The sequence below is a fragment of the Esox lucius genome, chromosome 15 (genome assembly GCF_011004845.1).
Source record: "Esox lucius isolate fEsoLuc1 chromosome 15, fEsoLuc1.pri, whole genome shotgun sequence".
Taxonomy (NCBI): Eukaryota; Metazoa; Chordata; class Actinopteri; order Esociformes; family Esocidae; genus Esox; species Esox lucius.
In genome coordinates this window covers 29,663,138-29,678,427 of record NC_047583.1, presented here as the reverse complement: position 1 = coordinate 29,678,427, position 15,290 = coordinate 29,663,138, and the positions used below count along the sequence as shown (strand labels likewise).

The window sequence follows — 15,290 nt, the reverse complement described above, 5'->3', positions numbered from 1 at the left end:
AGACATTTTCCTAATAATGCAACATTGTGAGCTTCAAAATACATTGTCAGCCTACCTGCGTCTTCAGTGTTCTTTCAGACTGGAGCTGCTTCTCAAACGTGAGCTTCATCTGGCTCATCTGTTGCTCGTCATCTTTGGACATCTGCAGCTCTGAACGTGTCACAAAATAGAAAAATGCAAAGTAGCCAGACATTTATTTTATCACATGAACACAAGCTGTTGGAAAAAACTCACCTTCAAGTGTCTCCTTGAGTTTGTTGTTGAGCTCCTCCTTCTCATTTGCTAGGTTGGCCACGTCGCTGGTGAGGGTTCGGTTGGCTTCCTCTAGCTGAGTACAAAAGAGCAGACAAAGTGAGACCAACCCAATCTGATCATTTTCAAAGCCAGCACGTGTCACATCTCAAGTGCAAGCCTTGTAGAACAAAACTAAATTCTCATTGTTTTTACTCATTGTTCTGGATTCAGTTCCAGCCAAAGCACACTACAACATCCAATGAAGCTTATCAGGATTGTGATATTTAAACTGTATCAGTTCAATCCTGTGTTATCAGAAACACAAAGCCGATAGCCAGGAGAGCATAAGGACCAGGGAGGTTAGACTAACCAAGCTGATAGTTATGTCCTTCTCCCCCAACTCCTGCTTGTGACGGGCCATCATCTCCTTGAGCTCCAGCTCCTTCATGATCTTCTCCTTCTCCAGGTCTGAGTACTGCTCCTCAGCAATGGAGCGAGCCAACTGTTCAGAGTCTGCCTTGGTCAGCGTGATCTCCAGCTGCGCCGCCAAGGAGTCCCTGAAGGGTCACAGGTCAAACATATCATATAATGTAGCACTGACCATGGGGGCTGTAAATGTTTTGTCATTCGTGTTAATACATTTTAAAATGAATTTAAAAAAAGAACTGCAAACAAAGAAAGAATGCTTGGACCAGACCCCAGAGAAGCCTGGAGTTGTAGACAAGATTGTCAGCAAAACAGTGCAGAAGCATTCTTTGCACTCACCTTTCTTCTTGAAACTCCTGAAGTGACTGCTGCATGTCTTTGTAGAGCTTGTTCTTCTCATCGCATTCCTCTTTTAGCTCCCGCACTTGGGTCTTGTACAGCGTCTGGGGAACACAAAACGATTAGCGTCTTTAAATCACCAACTCACACTTCAAGTGGGCAATAATGTATATTTGTATGTAGGGTGCAAGTTCACGTTAGGTTTCCAATCTAAAACAATCGAACTTGAAACGTTATAACTGCAGCAGACTTACTGAAAAATATTGCTCTGCCTCTAACTGGTCCTGAAGTTCCTTCATTTGGCCATCAGAGTCCTGCCTTTCTCTGTGGAAACAAGTGCAAAATAAATCCTATGAGTTGTTTCCTAACCCACCCCAATAAACTTTTTTTATTAAAGGAAGAATTTTAACTGACTTGCGTAGCTCTTGGTTCTGCTTTTCCAGGCTGCGTTTGATTTCCAGCAGGTGATTGGCCTCCTGTTTAAGCTGCTTCTCTGAGGTCCTTAGGGTGTTGAGCTGCTGGTTCTGGGCCTTCAGGTCATTCTGGGTCAGAATGCGTTTCTGAGTCTCCTGTTCATTCTTCAGGGTCAGGTTGTTAACCTCCTCGGTGAGCCTCTCCTTATGCCTGCGGAGCTCGTCCAGTTTCTGCAGGGACTGCTTGTAGTCACAGTCCAGCATGCTACTGTGTTTCTCCAGTTCCAGCATCCGGTTCTCTACGCGCAGCTTGGCCGCCCGCTCCTCCTGCAGCTTCTGCTCCAGGTCTGGGGGAGGGGAAGTGGAATGATTTATTTCACTGGGTTTGACACTGTGGTCCAAAATAAAGTACCTTGACTGAAGACTGATTCCTGTCCTCCGGCATACCTGAGAACTCAGGAAGGGTCTTACCCTTCATGGCCTCGGACTTGGCGCCTTCGATGGACTCTATCTTGCTTTTGTCAGCGAGCCGTGCCTTGGTGGCTTTGTGTGATGCCTCCTCCTGCTCCAGCCCCTGTTGCAACACCTTCAGCTTGTATGTCATGTCTATCTCCTTGTTATTCTTCTCCTACAGGTTTGAAAACGAAGAAAGTTAGACAAAGTTAGAAAGTCGTAAAGCAGAAATAGCAAGAGATAGGAAATAGAGAATAATATTATTAGGGATATGAATCCCTGTAGCCGCCAGTGTGGGGATGTGAATACCTTCTCCAGATCAGTGAGTTTCTCCTGTAGTTGTCTCTTCTCCATCTCGGCTTTGGACAGAGTCTGTCTCACCTGCCAAACCTCCTCCTCCAGCCCAGAGATTCGCCCTACAGACAGACAAAATGTCACAAAACGCCCTATCATGCTGCAAGAGACGGATTCCTCTCACAAACACACACAATCAGAATCTCCACTCACCCTGCATGTCTGCGATGGTCTCAGAGCCCTGGCTGTGCTCCCTCCTCTCCGACTCCAGTGCTGCCTGCAACCCAATGCACTCCTTTTCCAGGGTGAGCTTGGAGCGCTCTAGCAGGCAGCACTTGTCTTGCATCTCTCTGGCACCAGCCTCCAGAGCCTGCAGCTGCTTGCTTGCCTCCGTCTGGGCCTTCCTCAGCCTTGTGGCTGCCTCCTGCTCAGCACGCAGCAGAGCATTGGCCTCGTCCAGCTGGAGAAATACAAAGAACATGGGAAGCTCGGCTCCAGCTGCTTCGTGATGTGCATTCCAGACATAAACACACAGTATACTCTGCAAAATGACATTGCCATAAGCAGTATTGCAAATAGAGACGAGTAAGGCAAACAAAAACAAACTACATGCATGTGCTTCTGTAAGTCTAATTTTCTAAGCTTATACATTTAAAAAGTTAGAGACACATTTATAAGATGAAAACATTATAATACTGCATTTTGGAGGAACCTTGCATAACCCAGGCTCTACGCATTAAGATTTTCCAGTTTTTCATGACAATTCCTTAGTTTAGGAAATGTTGCCATATACATGCAGACAAATCCTTTCACCCAAAAGTAGAAATACACACACACACACACACCTGTCTTTGTAAGTGAATGTTCTTTTCATTGGATATGTGCGAGTTCTGATTTCTTTTCTTCATATCGTCAAGCTGGTCTCGTAGGCTGTTGACTGCAGATCACATCACAAGTTAAATATGTATATTATGTATACAATGAGAGTGTGTGTGTGTTCAGCCAGTTGTCTCACCTTCATTCTCCAGGCAGCGTTTCCTGTCAGCCTCACTTTCAGCCTTACGGTGGCTTTCCACGGTCTTGTGCTGCAGTAAAGCCTTCTCTCTTTCCAGCTGCCTCAGATTGGACTCCAGAGCCTTCCGGCTACTCATCTGTCAACGCATCACCACAATGTCGGTGTTCAGAACTCTTATTTTGCCAAACTTGGACTGTCGCATAATGTTCCCACTGTTGTTAAGTGCTCACCTCTTCATCAAGTTCTTTGGAGACTTTCTCTAGACGACTGGTGGCATTTCTACAGAAGCAAAATAGAAGAGCCTGTGTCATCTTCCACCATCCTACACAAAGACATAACTCCCGTCGCATTGCATTTAACTCACATAGCACATGCTGGATGTGGTCTTTGTGTAACGATAACAGGAGCATTAGTATGAGGTGAAAGTATGTCCAGGTCTACCTGTACTTGTGCTCCAGCTCATCTTTGGTCTGTATCTCATTATTAAGCTGCTCTTCCAGCTGGTGGAGTTTCTTCTGTAGCTTAGTCGACTAAGGAAGAAGAGGGAAGGAATAAAAAAATCCACAATGTTGTAGCAAACAGTATATAATGTTTAGAAACAAAAAAACAACACTCACCACCACACTATCCTGCAACAGAGAACAAAATTCAGTTATGATCAGTGAACATTTTCAGTCAGGATTAGGTCAATGAGCTGGCCAGATTTCACAGGATGAGCTTGTTGTTTAGCTTCTGGAGGAAAGCCTCTTAAGCGTTTTAGCGTCATTAAGAAATTACAGATTATTTTAAACTACTCTTCAGCTAAACTAAAGGCATTACATTGTTTTCACCTGTTTTGGTAGATATTGAAGTTTAATATTTTTCTTTATTTTTAGTTTAACATTTGATTAATATTCACAGAACAGAAGTAAAAACAAAATCTAGTACCCACCTCTCCTTTTAAGGCTACGGAGTTTACAGTTGACACTGTCGAGTTATTTACATTGCTTAGTAACCTGGAGAAAACAAAATTGGTGTTTAATTTTGAACACAAGCTTATACAAAAAAAAGGAACAGTGCACTCCAAAATAACTTGGTGAAGACGAGCAAAATATGTAATGAAAGTTTTGTAGTTGATCGTCAGCATGATATTTTGCTCAAAATATAAGAGAATTTAAATCAATTGAGGTTGATATTTTTTAAAGATTTTTTTGATCAAAACAATTTTTAGTACAATTATTGTCATGCCTATTGACTCAGATGAAAATGAACATATGCAGTTAGGTCCAGAAATAATTGGACACTGACACAAGTTTTGTTCTTTTGGTTGTTGACCAAAATATATATCAAGTTACACTTAAATAGTATGTGCTGAAAGTGCAGTCTCTCAGCTTTAATTTGAGTGTATTCACATCCAAATTGGAGGAAGGGTTTAGGAATTACAGCTCTTTAATACGTAGCCTCCACTTTTTAAAGGGACCAAAAGTAATTGGACAATTGACTCAAAAGCTGTTTCATAGACAGGTGTGGGCTATTCTTTCATTATTTCTTCATCAATTCAGCAGGTAAAAGTTCTGGAGTTGATTGCAGGTGTGGCATTCGCATTTGGAAGCTGGTGATGTGAACCCACAACATGCAGTCAAAGGAGCTATCAATGCAACTGAAACAGGCCATCCCTTAGGCTGCAAAAAAAAATCCATCAGAGAGATAGCAGGAACATTAGGAGTGGCCAAATCAACAGTTTGGTACATTCTGAGAAAAAAAGTATGTACTGGTGAGCTCCGTAATACAAAAAAGCCTAGACATCCATGGAATACAACAGTTGTGGATGATCGTAGTATCTTTTCCATGGTAAAGAAAACCCCTTCACAACATCCAGCGAAGTGAAGAACACAATCCAGGAGGTAGGCATATCATTATCCAAGTCTACTATAAAGAGAAGACTTCACAAGAGAAAATACAGAGGGTTAATGAATGCAAACCATTCATAAGCCTCAAGAATAGAAAGGCCCGATTTTGCCTAAAGACGTCAAAAAAAGCCAGCCCAGTTCTGGAACTGCATACTTTGGACAGATGAAACTAAGATCAACTTGTACCAGAATGACAGAAAGAAAAAAGTTTGAAGAAGGCTTGGACCGGCTCATGATCCGAAGTACAACACATCATCTGTAAAACACGGTGGAGGCAGTGTGACGGCATGAGCATGCATGGCTTCCAATGGCACTGGGTCACTAGTGTTTATTGAAGATGTGACAGAAGACAGAAGCAGCTGGATGAATTCTGAAGGGTATTGGGAGATATTGTCTGCTCAGATTCAGCCAAATTCAGCAAAGTTGAATGGACGGCGCTTCACTTTACAAATGGACAATGACACAAAACATAGCCAAGTCAATCACCTGATCTCGACCTGATTGGGCATGCATTTTACTTAAGGCAGAAAGACCCACGAACAAACAACAACTGAAGACCACTACAGTAAATGCTTGGCAAAGCATCACAAAGGAGGAAACCCAGCATTTGGTGATGTCCATGTGTTCCAGAGTCAGTGACGCCGACGGGGAAACAACTGTGAACATTGTCCTGGGCCCAGGACTGGGGGGGGCCATTTGGTTGGCTTAAATATAATTATCAATTAGTCAGTCAATGTTAGTAATCAGCACTATCGAGAACGTTACAGTTATTAAACAGAATAATTGAACTGATGAAGGGATTCATATTTTTCGCAGTGTTTTTATACAGCATTATGATTAAACCTTTTTCTGTAAAAATGTTTGTTCTACCAACAGCCAATCAATGATACCTTAACACCTACAGCCAATCAGAGTGATAGCCTAACATCAACAGCCAATCAGAGTTATACCCTAACACTAGCGCCACCACAACTTTGTTAAAGCTGCACTAGGTAGGATTTCTTCAGTAAAAAAAATTCAGTACCAGTGGAATATCAATTAATAATTTTGGAGCATACCGCTACCTCCCATCCAACTCTGTTCCAGCCAATCACCTTCTGTGAAGCAGGCTTTCCTCCTTGGCTTATTTTGTGAACATGCGTTTTACCTGGATAATATATATAGCATACGTATTCCATAGGGAGGGAAGCTCACTTAATGAAAGAAAGTATAATGGCAGCTAGAGACCAGGATGACAAACAGTGAATTCCTCCCTTCGTCTACTATAGCATACACTATGAAAAAGGCAAAGACGTGAATGAAGAAAGACCAACTCTCTATTGCTGGCAACCAGGAACCCTAAGCTAAGTTAGCAAGGCTAAGAAGAACATCAAACTCTGAATTAGCAAATGGGTAATTTCATTTTTCATATTTTTATTTGTAACTTCATTCTCTATTGATCATTGTTGCGGAACCGTTTTCTGACTGGTGAGTAACTGCAAAATGCTATAATTGTTTAGTGAAAATATCTTACCTAGTGCAGCTTAAAAAACAACAACAATTTAAGCAACATACATTTGTCTATGTAACTACATTAGTGTAGCTATCTGGATAAAACATTCCCACCATGCAATCAAAACTAGTAGCACAGAAATGGAAGGACACATCTAAAAGAGAATGTCAAAATGTGTAGCAGTTAAGTAATGGCTGATTGGGACTGAGTAGGTTATGAAGTGAAAAGATGTGACATAATTACCGGCGTTGAAAACAAAGGGATTTGAATGTGGCCTAGTAATGAATTAAAACATTAAACAATAAAACGCTTATGACCTGTTTTTTGGACAGTAATATAATTACTATTTATATATTTTTTGGCCTGTGATTTGGGTCCTAAACATTTAATTCTGTTCCGGGCCCTGGGATTCCTGTCGTTGTCCCTGCCAGACTGCAAGCAGTCATTGCCTGCAAAGGATTCTTAACAAGGTATTAAAAATGAAAATTGTATTTATGATTGTGTTAATTTGTCTGATTACATTTGAGCCCATGAAAAAAGGGGGCTGTGTATGAAAATGGTTGCAATTCCTAAACGTTTCATACAATATTTTTGTTCAACCACCTGAATTAAAGCTGAAAGTCTGTACTTCAATTGCATCTCAGTTGTTTAATTTCAAATCCATTGTGATGGCTTACAGAGCCAAAATTATGAAAATGGTGTCAGTGTCCAAATATGTCCGGATCTAACTGTATGTATGTATGTGTGTGTGTGTGTATATATATTTACATATGTATGCTTGTGTGTATATATATATATATATATATATATATATATACAGCTCTGGAAAAAAAGGTGAACACTGCACCTTTTCTCCTAATGTTTTCCGGAGCTGTGGCTATATATCTCAACAAGATACATCCATTAGATTTGGTGAATATATTTTTTCTTTGAACAATCCAATCTTGATTAAAAGTTTGTTTTTAATTATATTTTGAGTGTGTGATCAAGCTGATAAAAATAAAATTTGTTTTGCTCATCGTTACCAAGGGGTCTAATAATTCTTCACTCCTTCAAACACCATCAAAGCTTGGCGGATCTTAACCATTAAATGTGGTTAAGTCAGAAAAGTAAAAAAAATAAAATTGCTCATGAAAAGGATGCTCATGTCTTACTGATCTTCCTTGAAGTATGTAAATCCGACGAAGGGAAGCTGGTTGCCTACAAAGGCTTTCGGAGTAGGAAAGGTTTCAACGTCTCCCTTGTCATCTTCTATCTCATCAAAGTTACTGGTGTCAATGTCACTGCTCAACTCTGGAACCACAGGAGCGGCCGCTGAAATGTAGCAAGAGAGATGAGATGGGAGGTAAATAAATACATACATACATATTTGTTATTTGTCTAATTTGACTGAAGGCAAGACACATACTGTTTCTGATGCTGTCGAAGTTCCATTGATCATTCTTGAAAAAGGGGTGTCGTTTTATCTCCTCCACCCCGTTGCGGCCCAGTCGCACCTCCCTACACACCAAATAACAGGCCGTGGGGCTCATGTTAGTGGTTTATTCTGTCGATATCTTAGTTTATTAAGAATAATAAAATACTTGTAAGTTTAACCCCCCCATTTTTTTTACCGGTCCGTCAGGAAGGCACAAATTAGGTTTTTGGCATCTTTGGAAATTTCTACGTCATCTGGAAAGTTGAGTGAATTTTTGTGGTCCATGATCTTGCTGTATGTTCCAACAAGGGAGTCAGCATAGAAAGGTGTGTCACCTAATGGGGACACAACAGAAATAGCGTTTTTATTTTTATTTCACATGCAGACTTTACATATCAGTTTCAGTTTTTATAATGACGATGTACTGGTTTTACTATGAAAGGCAGAAATGTAAATACCAAGGAATAGGACAACTCACCGACTAGCATCTCGAAGATAAAGACACCTACAGACCACCAGTCACACTCCCGTCCATAGTAACCATCTCCACCCTGTGACTTGAGAACCTCAGGCGAGATGTAGTCAGGAGTGCCAACCGCTGTGTCACAGTGCACCATGCCAGTCTGCAACCAGTCAACCAACCCGTCAACCCTTCATCTAGTTACACTTTTCCAAGCAAACACACAAGTATGAGTCATCCAGGCTACAGTTAGATAAGTGTTAACAAAGCACAGCAAGATACGGAATGAAACTCTGCTGGTAGCATGAATAATGCCTTTGAGAACATAGCCGGATAAACGGGGGAAAAAATTCCTCACAGAGTCCATCTTCATGCAGGTTCCAAAGTCGGCCAGTTTGAGGTGTCCATGACGATCCAGGAGCATGTTGTCAGGCTTGACATCGCGGTGGATGAAGCCCAAGGAGTGGATGGCATCAAGCGCCATGACCACCTCAGCAGTGTAGAAGCGGGCCCACTTCTCAGGCACATCGTAGGTACTGGTGAGGTTTACCAGGTCCCCTCCAGGCATGTACTCCATTACCATGTACAGGTATCGATCGTCTTGGAAGGCACAGCACAACTAGACAGAGTGAAGAGCGAAGACAGTACCGAATACAGGTGTATCTTACATTACACAGCTTTCTGGTTTAAAATGAATCGTGCACATCCTTTTGAAGATACCACATGTTTTTATTTTGGTATGTATTGTTGAGTGTGTATCATGTTTGTGTCTTACTTGTACTACCCAGGGACTGTTGGCAAAAGCCATGATATCCCTCTCCTCCCAGAAGAAGGCTGAGTCTGATCGTTTGATCATCTCAAACTTGCTCAGCAGCTTCATGGCGTACACCTTCTGAGAAGCTTTGTGTCGAACCTTGAGGAAAATAATGTAAAGGAAGAGACCGAAAGAGAGGCAATTATATAGACAGGAGCGATAGTTAGAACTAAGCAACAAAAGTAGAGTAAAACCTAAGTGTACTGAATACTCAGGGGGTTTAAGGGACATTTCACGGCTGCTATATTTACCTATATGTCCTTTAAAAGGGCCTTATGCAGCATTTTTTCATTTAAAATATCCAATCATAACCCTTACATATAATCAGTTAACGTTAAAAAACAGTTTCTGGCAGAGTGTCAGGACTGACACTACTCCCACTGCCATGGCCGCAAGCAAAACATTGAAGGCCAGGACGTACATAGGTGTGTACTTCCTTGAAGGTGTGTGAGACGAGGGCCAATGACAAGCTTTGTTTGGGTTTATGTAGGCCTACAACGAGCGCTTAAGAAATGAAAATGTGCAGAAGCATAGTGAGCATCAGACAAAACATGACTCCATTTATTGCCGGTCCGTGTATGCGGATGTTTCTTACTGACTGACTCCCAGACTGACTCCCAGACTGACTGAGTGTGAGTGACCGACTGACTGACTGATTGACTGTGAGTGACTACCCCTTGTTAAATAGCGTAGTGGTTAGAGACGCGGACCTGCAAACAATAGGTCTTGCATTTGAATCTTGTCACAGTCAAAGCAATTTATGCATTAGGATTTGCTCAGGATAGACAAAAACTTTGCTGGCTTACAACTTTCAGTAGCTATGTTATAGTAAGCCTAAAATTAAACATTTGTACTGCGACTATATCTGGTGGATTACACATCACGCACAGTACACATCTGTGCAGGATTTCTGGGGTAATATAGGCTAGATCAAAACCCCTTGGGCAGTAAAAGAGTAGGGGTTTCCATGATTCTCTCGTCTTTTCACTTGACAAAAGTCAGTTATCATAATCCTATATTGATAGTTAATGTATCAATGTCATTCACGAATTAAAGAAAAACTAACGTTTTTGTGCCATGAAATAGCTTTGGCTGTGTAAGGTTCATATTCAGTCTCACTAGAAATTGCTAAATTCTTATGACTATTCCAAGTAGTAAGTTAGATACTAGTAAGCCTATTACTGGCAATTATGTTGTTAAAACGGCCAGTGGCAAAAGCCATACATTTCACAGATGCTATTTGTGGCTATACAGGCAGAGGGCAAACATGTAGTGTAGTGGTGTAGTGGTTAAAGACAGAGCCACTCACGGGGAGACCCGTGTTCGAATCACTTTCAATTGCGGGCCGGCTGAACTAGGTTTGCCTGGTTCCTTTTCCGGTTTTTAGATCAGGCAGCAGGCTCAAACAAACAATGACATCATGCTTTTGGTCATGGTTATGCTTTTCATCATTGGTCATTCATTATGAGGCAGTCTGAAAAAAATCCCGAACAGTATTTAATCTTGGATTTCACTTTAACATTTCTACAAAATACAAAGATAAAAAATCTCACCAGCTGAACTTCACCAAACGCCCCTCTGCCAATCACCTTCACTCTGTCAAAGTCCTCAGACTTCATCTGAAACTCCCGTACGTGCTCCATTACCTTCTCATCTGCATGGAAGAGAAGTCATTTATCACCCACACACATTCTCAAATACACATTTAACATATATACCTTTCATCAAACGTATACTTACATCTGTTTAAAAAGGTTTCTACGTTTTTGTTTTTCCGTAAAGCAGGATAGTTCAGATCTAGAACGAAGGCATTGATAGAATCCTGAAAAAAGAAAACAAAGAGAAAAACATAAAAATCAAGCGAAGCTAATTTTTTATTGGGTGTGGATAAGTACCTCTTACTAAACAGTTTTAATCAATCGAGTTGAATGCGAAGCAAAAGCACATTTTTGAAATGCCCCCGAAGTACCTCTGACTCCGTGTTGGACAGTGTGCTCAGTTCTCTCACCCACAGAGGGCAGAGTAAAGCAAGTCTTGTCACAATGTCACATATGCCCCTCTCCCTCTACAGTGGTCCTATAACGTTACTGAAAAAGGCAGCACTCTGACAAAAAATTATGTTCTGTTCTGTCACAGCAAACATACTTCATTTGGGAAGCCCCTCCAAATGTGATATATGGCATATAAATTGTGATAAAGTCCAGGAGGTAACACAAGAAGAAAAAAGATCTGATGATGTTTCTGACAGTATACTAAAAGTGTTGATTTGATTAAGGCTGATTATGTAAACAGTATGCAGCCTAGTGTTTGAGACAGAATTCTATTTTAAAACAAAGTCTGCAATGTCTCACAATTCATTGGGTTTTCTCCACAAAGTTCATTCACAGTGATCTTTTTGTACCTCTGCATTATATTTACCACATAGTAACCCTGCAGTGAGGGAGATGAGAAAGTGCCCGATTAGCTGTGTACAGTGAGAAACAGCCCAATGCTGAGATTCAGGTACTTTACTAAATAATTTACTAAATGTTTTGATTATTCCCCTTTAATTTAGGAACTGATAAAAAAAAAAATCTTAACTTCAATTACAGGTAAATAAGGCAGTTAAGATAGGGGGGTGGATTTCTCACTCTGAATCCAACAGATCAAGTCTGTTACGATTTATAGTTTGTGTCAAGTATACGACAGCACATCTCTGTAGGGTGAGTCCAGCATTATGGACTTATGGCTGTGTTGTAATTTAGACGGCATGTACAAGGTCAGCAGAAGGCTCCATGTCTTAGGACATATTTACAGGTAGCCTGCTCGGTTAGACAAGTAAGACTTAATAATTTCAAAATATCTTAAATACAATTTCAAATGCAAATTGCAAATGAGAGAATGAAACTGCAAATCCACATTTTGTGGTGATATGAAGACTATTACTATTGCCAATGGAAGAGAGAGAAGCTGATGCATCATGTAAAACTGTGATGAAAGGGGTTTTTAAAGAGATAATCTAATGCAAGTTGGACGATTTCCTAAAAAAACATTTCATATTTCCTAGTCCTAATCAATCCCAATTCATTACAACCAAACCTCAAAAAACGTCCTTAAAATCTCTTCATAACTAACACTGGGGAACAGCTGTGAGTGGAAAAACATGCTCTGTGAGCCCTTTTAACAAGCCATGAAATATGGAGTGAAATTACTTAATCAAGAATTGGCCACCTACTGTATAATGGCCAGAGTTGGTGGTAAAAGTCTGCACTCCAAAATATAGACTTTGACCCCTTACTCTCTTGGGAATTGGACTGTAAGGACAGGGGCATAAAGAAATGTTCCTTACCGATGGAATAGGAAATTAAATTATATGCATACAACAGTAATAATTGAAAGGGAAAAATTGGGAGATTAAGAAATGAAATTACCGGATGCCTTACCACTACCAAGACAAGAAATGTTCTAAATAATTTTGGGTAGGTGAAACACAGGTTGAAAAAAGGCCAGGGTTTGAGTGAGAAGAGTAACTGGTGTCTCCATATGGTCACACACACCTCACATCTCATTGGTGAATTTTTTTGCACTTTCTCGATTTAAAAAAGGCTTTTCCTCTATAACGCGATATTTCCTAACTGTGCCGTTGAGGAATTAGAGCATGCATGTTCTCGTTATGTTTTTGGAACACAGCCCTGCATTCCAGCCATCACATAATTACTGTTGTTGTTTATGCAATCCAAAAACTGCCCAGTATGAATCTGGGTCAGGTGGGCATCATTTGAAAATGAGTACTACAGACAACATGACACCTTTAGTGCTAAATAAAAATCTTAAATTGTTAGGTTTTAACAACTCAAGTCAGAGAATCCAATCGTAATTGAGATGCCTTCTGTAATTGAGTTATGGAGGTATTCAGGTGTGTATTTCACAGCCACTACTCTTCACAAGACAAACAGTAACCATTTCTAGGTGTCCAACTTGCTTCAATTACATTTACAAAGGATTTATTATTGTATTATTATTATCCTCAATGTCTCATCTTTCAAAGTACATGAAGTCCTCTTCCTTAACATTTCCCTCATTATTTTGTTGTGCAAAGATTGCCCAATTAGTGTGAGGGATAGAACCACCTTCTTGTGCGCAATTCTCAAATTGAACGTCAGTCAAAACCCTTAGGTCTACACCGCTACAAAGCGTAGAGCCTGATCTGTGACGTCATGCATAGCAGATCACTGTACAGCCACTGTTCCCTTTGAGTCGACATTTGGCGTCTGAATCTGCTTTGGGTTCAGAATGAAAGGAGCTGCAAATGTTCTTTTCTCCACCCTCCACGCACTCTCTATTCTGCAGAAGTCTGTCAACATTAAAGCTTGCTACCAGCCATTTCATTACCTCCCAATAAAGAAAGCAACCCATACCGACCTACTGTTTCAGAAGACACACACACACACAGCTCATCTCCTTAATAACTTGACAATACAGGAAATGATCCACCACTTGCTATGTCATCAAGACGGTCCCTCAGTGTTCAAGTCATTTCCTCTGTGTGACAATTTCACGCAACACAGCTATCCCTACTCACAAAGCTGTGAGAAAAGAAATGTACGTTTACAGTACTAGTTGTAAACCATTTACCCAGGAACTTACCACAAAATTGCTTATTGGTCACAGCCACTTAATGACATTATCTGAGTTACTTTGGAATTCCTACAAGAGTATGTGAATGCCTATGAATTAACACTGGTGTAATTTTAGAACTTAACATAATTAATTCATCTTAAGATAGCTAGGCAGAACAATCACCCAACCCAGTAACAGTAATTCATTGAGTGTATAGTATATTAAAAACTCTTTCAAAATGTAGAGTTTCAGAGGTTTCTCTGAAAATGAACTGGGACTGATTCAAGGACAACAAACCAGAGATGGTGGGACAGAGTTTGTGTAGAATGTAGGGTTTGAGCATTGCCTGAAGGTAAGTAAGGGCAGTTCCCTTGGCAGCTCTAGAAAAGCATCATATATTGTAGTAGATGCAAGCTTTAACAGGAAGCCAGTGACGTGTGTGGTGGAGTTGGTTAAGGTTGAACACATGGGGGATGCAACCTACAATCTTCATTGACATCACCACAATATTTCAATATCACAACATCTTTTTCGATGAAATACCAGTTAAACGGAATACCTGTTACAACAGGACTGTAAAACAAGTCTCACCCTTCCTGGAGACATTTTTTCTTACTTCCTAGAGCATCTTCTTAGTGACAATATAGATATCTGATAGCTCATACGGTATGTCATTCATGTGTAACTGGACAACCATTGGACAAGAGCCATCCAAGCCACTCCCCAGGGCAAAAACAACAGGAAATACTTCCAGTAGGAATGTCATTTCAGTGTAGCATTTGCGGGCAAAACCCTGGGAGATTCAGAACTCTTCTTTCAGACTACAGTGTGTGTGTCCATCCAGTAGGCAGGGTGTGTGTGCCAGCCCATGTCTGAGTGTGATTTTTACCAGTGGGGATGGGCAAGACAGAAACCTTACACACACAGAGCTTTGGGGCATGAGAAGAAAGCCAAGCATCAAAAACCACACATACAAAAAGGGGCCAGAAAACAAAATAGGACCCTAGCGTGAACACGGCAGAACAATTGTACATACAAGTAAGACTGTTTTTCTTCATCTAGTCAAGTAGTAGAGATAGTGTCTTGAAAAATACAAAGCCATAAATAGCAGGTTTTCCAACCCACTGCTGGTATCTAATCAGTCCTCCCTTATCTATCTGAACCATATCTGAACTACAGTGAAAAAACCCTGCTTGTAAGCACAGTGCAAACCTGCCAACCCACTGGGTTGCATGGCAACTCCTTAGAAACAGGATTCTGTGGGAGACAGTGACACCAACGTTGGTAACATTCAATGGCTGCAAAGTTTACCCGTAAATAACCCAAATGTTATCTTAACGACTATATAATTTACCACAAGACAGAGTGGCAACAAATGATCATATGCCAATAATTATCTTGGTCTTTGGCTATTTTGGTAGTTTTTCAGAAGAGAAAAACTACCA

At 40.7% G+C, this 15,290-nt stretch overlaps 1 protein-coding gene across 4 annotated transcripts in view; it reads right to left on the bottom strand.

Moving 5' to 3' along the window:
• The window catches only part of rock2a (rho-associated, coiled-coil containing protein kinase 2a), a 34,938-nt gene that overhangs the window by 7,424 nt on the left and 12,224 nt on the right, over positions 1-15,290 (bottom strand). For 2 of the 4 annotated variants that reach the window (XM_010903534.3, XM_010903532.3), the window contains exons 2-24: positions 10,987-11,068; positions 10,800-10,900; positions 9,208-9,345; positions 8,791-9,051; positions 8,451-8,595; positions 8,169-8,307; positions 7,964-8,055; positions 7,710-7,869; positions 4,106-4,169; positions 3,792-3,803; positions 3,616-3,704; positions 3,405-3,453; positions 3,175-3,310; positions 3,005-3,096; positions 2,373-2,619; positions 2,175-2,281; positions 1,860-2,040; positions 1,414-1,759; positions 1,254-1,323; positions 1,000-1,103; positions 605-791; positions 235-328; positions 56-150 (exon numbers count right to left, since the gene is read on the bottom strand). In XM_010903534.3, coding sequence (XP_010901836.1) covers positions 56-150; positions 235-328; positions 605-791; positions 1,000-1,103; positions 1,254-1,323; positions 1,414-1,759; positions 1,860-2,040; positions 2,175-2,281; positions 2,373-2,619; positions 3,005-3,096; positions 3,175-3,310; positions 3,405-3,453; positions 3,616-3,704; positions 3,792-3,803; positions 4,106-4,169; positions 7,710-7,869; positions 7,964-8,055; positions 8,169-8,307; positions 8,451-8,595; positions 8,791-9,051; positions 9,208-9,345; positions 10,800-10,900; positions 10,987-11,068 — 2,991 coding nt within the window. The remainder of the gene's footprint in view (positions 1-55; positions 151-234; positions 329-604; positions 792-999; positions 1,104-1,253; positions 1,324-1,413; positions 1,760-1,859; positions 2,041-2,174; positions 2,282-2,372; positions 2,620-3,004; positions 3,097-3,174; positions 3,311-3,404; positions 3,454-3,615; positions 3,705-3,791; positions 3,804-4,105; positions 4,170-7,709; positions 7,870-7,963; positions 8,056-8,168; positions 8,308-8,450; positions 8,596-8,790; positions 9,052-9,207; positions 9,346-10,799; positions 10,901-10,986; positions 11,069-15,290) is intronic. The other 2 variants (XM_010903533.3, XM_020054285.2) reach the window with 2 other exon arrangements.